Source organism: Trachymyrmex septentrionalis, unplaced genomic scaffold, assembly GCF_001594115.1.
Source record: "Trachymyrmex septentrionalis isolate Tsep2-gDNA-1 unplaced genomic scaffold, Tsep1.0 scaffold60, whole genome shotgun sequence".
Taxonomy (NCBI): domain Eukaryota; kingdom Metazoa; phylum Arthropoda; class Insecta; order Hymenoptera; family Formicidae; genus Trachymyrmex; species Trachymyrmex septentrionalis.
The window spans coordinates 4,712,587-4,717,852 of NW_017305779.1; the positions used below are offsets into that span (position 1 = coordinate 4,712,587).

Sequence of the window (5,266 nt, forward strand, 5' to 3'; positions counted from 1 at the left end):
CACCGCCACCGCCGCCGCCGCCGCCGCCGCCGCCGCCGCTGCCCCGACGCGCGACTCGACGTGGACGTCGAGAGCAAAAGGGATAGGTTGCCCTTCGTAGAAATGCGACGTGATATGACGACGGTGAAGAGTGATGTCGTTGTGACGACGGCAACGGCGGCGACGACGATGTCGTTGACGACGTCGTTGACGACATCATTGTGGACAGCACCACTGTGGACACCATCATCGTGGACATCATCACCGTGGACAACGTCATCGTGGACAACATCATCGTGGGCAACATCATCGGCAGTATCCTCAACTACATTGTCATCGACGTCGACATCAACAGCGAGCACGGTGAATGCAGCCGCCCCATTCAATCGTCTGTTCGCGACAACACTATTGCTGTTGTTGCTGGTATCGACGCATCCTGGTCCCGCCGCGGCCGCCTGCCGGTGGACCAACGAGGCTGGCAACGACACCCGTTCAGCGGATTGCGCCCTTCGCGTGCTAGATCCTACGGCGATCGTCACCCTGGCGCCGTCCCTTGATGGCGCGCTTAAACTACGGATTCGCTGCAGCGACGTGCACCACTTTGAGAGCAGCTTGAACGCGCAAAGTTGGCAGCGGCTGGCCGGTCTGCATGAACTGCACGTGCACGGCTGCAAGGTGTTACGTATCCCAGAGGATGCGTTTTTACCATTACCGGATCTTAAGCGGCTCGTCGTACAGACGTTCAATGCCGCTTGGGGTGCTGCCAGATACCTGGAGTTCGCGCCGAGTTCGCTCCGAGGCCTCCGCGAGCTTCATACTCTGGAGATCGTCGAGAGCAACGTACAGGCGCTGCCACCTAAACTGCTTTGCGAGCTCGACAATTTGCAGACTCTCAATCTCACCGGCAATCGTATCCGCGACATCGATGATATCGGTCTAACGGTGCGCGCTGAGATCAACGGTGGATCATCCTGCCGCGCCGATATCAGGATTCTGGATCTATCACGCAATGAATTACGGCAACTGTTCGATGACGGACCGCTGGTGAGCCTGCGGCAACTGCAAGAGCTACATCTGCAGCGCAATGCGATCACCGAGATCGGCAAAAATGCCTTACATGGACTCACTGTTCTGCGCACATTTAACGTCAGCCACAACTCCCTGGATTCGTTGCCCGAGGATTTATTCAAAACTACGCGCGACCTACGGGAGATACACCTGGCGCACAACGGCCTACGTGATTTGCCACGGGGCGTGTTCACCCAGCTGGAGCAGCTGCTGGTGCTGAATCTCGCCAACAACCGCCTTGGCAGCGATCGTGTCGACGAGACTACTTTCCTCGGTTTGATTCGCCTGATTGTGCTTGATCTCTCATACAATCAGCTGACACATATCGATGCCCGCATGTTTAAGGACTTGTTCTTTCTACAGATCCTCGATCTACGCAATAACTCGATTGACCGTATCGAAAGTAACGCTTTTTTGCCGCTCTACAATCTGCATACACTCGAACTCTCCGACAACAAGCTCCATACTGTAGGAGCACAGCTCTTTAACGGTCTGTTTGTACTAAATCGCCTGACCATGTCCGGGAATTCGATTTCGAACATCGACACGATGGCGTTTCGCAATTGTTCCGATCTCAAGGAACTGGATCTCAGCGGTAACGAGCTTACTGCAGTGCCGGACGCATTACGCGACCTCGCTTTCCTCAAGACCCTTGACCTGGGCGAGAACCGGATCAGCGAGTTTCACAACGGTTCCTTCCGTAACCTTCATCAACTCACCGGTCTACGTCTAATCGGCAACGACATCGGTAATCTGACTCACGGTATGCTCTGGGACTTGCCGAATCTCCAAATCCTCAATCTGGCTCGGAACAAAGTACAACACGTGGAAAGGCACGCGTTCGAACGTAATGTCAGATTGGAAGCCATCCGCTTGGATGGCAACTTTCTGTCGGAAATCAACGGTGTATTCACCAGCATCACTAGCCTTCTGTTACTGAATTTATCGGAAAATCACATAGAGTGGTTCGATTACGCCTTCATACCTGTTAATCTTAAGTGGCTCGATATTCACGGCAATTTTATCGAAAGTCTTGGCAATTATTATAAAATTCGCAATTCCAAAGTGAAGACTTTGGACGCTAGTCACAATCGTATCACCGAACTCTCGCCGTTGTCTGTGCCCGATAGCGTGGAGCTATTATTCATCAACAACAATTACATCAGCATCGTACGACCAAACACATTCGCCGACAAAGTGAATCTCACTCGGGTTGATATGTACGCGAACATGATCGAGACGATGGAGTTAACATCGCTACTGCTGACCAAAGTACCGGAGAATAAACCACTGCCGGAGTTTTACATCGGTGGCAATCCCTTCAACTGCAATTGCTCGATGGACTGGTTGCCGGCCATCAATAACCAAACCTCGACAAGGGAATATCCGCGTGTCATGGATCTTGACAATGCCATGTGCCGTACCTCTGGGCCGCGGGGAGTCGCCATCGTCCCAGCCTCGACTGCACGCTCGGAACAGTTCCTCTGCCGCTACGAGGCGCATTGTTTTGCCCTCTGTCATTGTTGTGATTTTGATGCCTGTGATTGCGAGATGACCTGTCCAGCAGGTTGCAAGTGTTACAATGACCGTACATGGAATACGAACGCGGTCGATTGCTCAGGTCTTGGAGTCGAAGAAATCCCGCGTAGGATACCAATGGATGCCACCGAAGTCTATCTGGACGGCAACGTGTTACGAGAGTTGCAGAATCACGTGTTCATTGGCCGTAAGAACATGCGCGTGTTATACGTAAACGCCAGTGGCATTGAATCCATCCAGAATCGCACCTTCAACGGCCTCAACAACCTGCAAATTCTACATCTTGAAGACAATCGCATACGCGAACTCAAGGGCTTCGAGTTCGAGCGATTATCGCACTTGCGCGAGCTTTATCTACAGAACAATATGATTGGCTTCATTGGCAACCTTACGTTCTTGCCTTTGCGATCGCTTGAGATTCTCAGATTGCACGGCAATCGGTTGGTAACCTTTCCAGTGTGGCAAGTCACTTTGAACGCTCGATTGGTCGAGCTATCGCTAGGCGGCAACCCATGGTCGTGCCGCTGCAAATTCCTGCAGGAGCTGTCTTCTTGGGTGTCAGACAATGCGCACAAAGTCATTGACGCTGGCGACGTATGGTGTTATTACGGCGGCGACGCCAGACCATCTTATCGACGCCGTTTGAATGTCAACGAGACCGCCTGTTCGGATTATTTCGCTCAAGGTGGCGTGATTGAGAGTATCATGGTATCGGACTATTTACCGTTGGTAGCTGCCACTCTCTCAGCCATCATTGTTCTGCTGGTGATTATAGTACTCGCTTTCGTGTTCCGCGAACCGGTCGGCGCCTGGGCCTATTCCAAGTACGGACTGAGATTCTTGCGCACGAAACCGGGCAAAGCCGTGACGACGGCGAGCATGGGTCCTGCAGCGGCGATGGCTACAGGCTGCTGTGACGCCGATCGCGATCGCCTCTACGATTGTTACGTGTGTTACAGTCCGAACGACGAGGACTTTGTCTTGCACTCGCTGGCAGTCGAACTGGAACACGGTGCGGCTGGTCTGAGACTCTGTCTCCATCACCGGGATTTGCCTTGCGTGCTGCGCGCTTCCGCACCCGCACCAGCCGTCCTCGAGGCGGTGGACGCATCTCGACGCGTGCTAATCGTGCTTACTCGTGATTTCCTTCAAACGGAATGGTCGCGTTTCGAGTTTCGCGCAGCGTTGCACGAAGCATTGCGCGGTCGTGCCTCCCAGCTGATCGTCATCCAAGCTGGCAATATCAGTACCGAGGTTGAGCGCGATCCCGAGCTGCGGCCCTATTTGAGAACGGCCGCGCTCATACTTACATGGGGCGAGAAGAGGTTCTGGGAACGATTAAGGTACGCTATACCGTCGTCCACGACAACTGCAATCATCGCTACCAGTACCACCACCACCACTACAGCCGTCGGCGATGTGTCCGTCGAGAGCAAATCCTCGCCGTTGGTGTACAAACGCAACATCAACACCTACACACTGGACGGTGGTGTCGGTAGTCTCGAGAAAACCGGGATGTCGACGCTGCGCGGCGGTCAACGCGCTGCGCTCTTCAAGGACGCCTCGTCGGCGTTGATGCTGCAACACGCGCCGCCCGCTTATTCGTGCGGCGGTGCCCCGCTTCCCCCCATGCTGGCACAGCAACAACAGCAGCCGCAGCTACCACCACCGTCGTCGTCGCCGGCGCAACCCAGGTTAACCGTCAATCACGCCTACCGGGACGCGATGCCAGCTAGTAATCTCATCACGACCACTGTCGCCACCACCAACACCGCCAACTGCGGCGTTAGCGAGGACCACAGGAGACCGCTGTCCGAGCACATCTACTCGTCCATCGACTCGGACTACTCCACCCTTGAGAGGACCGCCTGGAGGCAGCAGCAACCACCGCCACCACCGCCCCCACCCACCTCTGGACAGGCCTACCTGGTTTAGCTCCCTGCGACCGATCCCGGTATCCCCGTGTGGGACTCGTGGGACTATCGTACTGTCGATCCGACTACAATAACGATGAGCGACGGTAGTCGTTCTGAAAAGGTTGTGCCGAGTCTTGTCCACGTGACGCACGGTCGACAGATTGTGAATTTTCGAAAACGTTGCGCGCGTGCCGAGTCACGAATCCCTACGAAATATGTGTACATAGTTCAGGGACATCGTCGCGAAGGACGAAGGACGGTGTATTCGCATATCATAATTATCTCTAGAGACTTTGGGGATGCCTATCGCGATAATGATTGCGCCGGTTTTCTTTTTTGCTCAATGAAAATTTTCATTTTTTTATGTTGTTGGAACATTGACATTTCTTTACTTCTTGTTTTTATCTCTTTTTCTTCTCTATTTTTGTTATATTTATTCTTGACTCTGCATCTTCCTTTACTCTGTATGCTTAATGTAATAAGCTTTCGATCTATTCCCTTATTGTCAGGATTGCACATTCCCCATTCTTGATATAAATACGAATTTCATAACAGCGTTTTGTACGAATATTTTGTTCAGGTATACAGAGTGTCTCCGAATCCCGTTTCTACATAGAATTGACTTTTTTTTTTTATAAAAATGTATGAACAAAACTTTGCAATAATTTTTTATTTGCATTTTTGTAATTACTATTTGCGAGTTCTGAACGCGGGAATTAAGCTCCAAAAGCGCAAAATACAAAAATATTTAATTTGTTTTTCAG

General features: G+C 52.3%; 1 protein-coding gene across 1 annotated transcript; it reads left to right on the forward strand.

The window, feature by feature from the left end:
- Nucleotides 1–55: 55 nt before the first annotated feature.
- Nucleotides 56–4,872, forward strand: LOC108752641 (toll-like receptor 7). Its single transcript, XM_018493624.1, has one exon. The coding sequence runs from the start codon at nt 103–105 to the stop codon at nt 4,519–4,521; it is 4,419 nt and encodes a 1,472-aa protein (XP_018349126.1). The 5' UTR covers nt 56–102; the 3' UTR covers nt 4,522–4,872.
- Nucleotides 4,873–5,266: the final 394 nt, after the last annotated feature.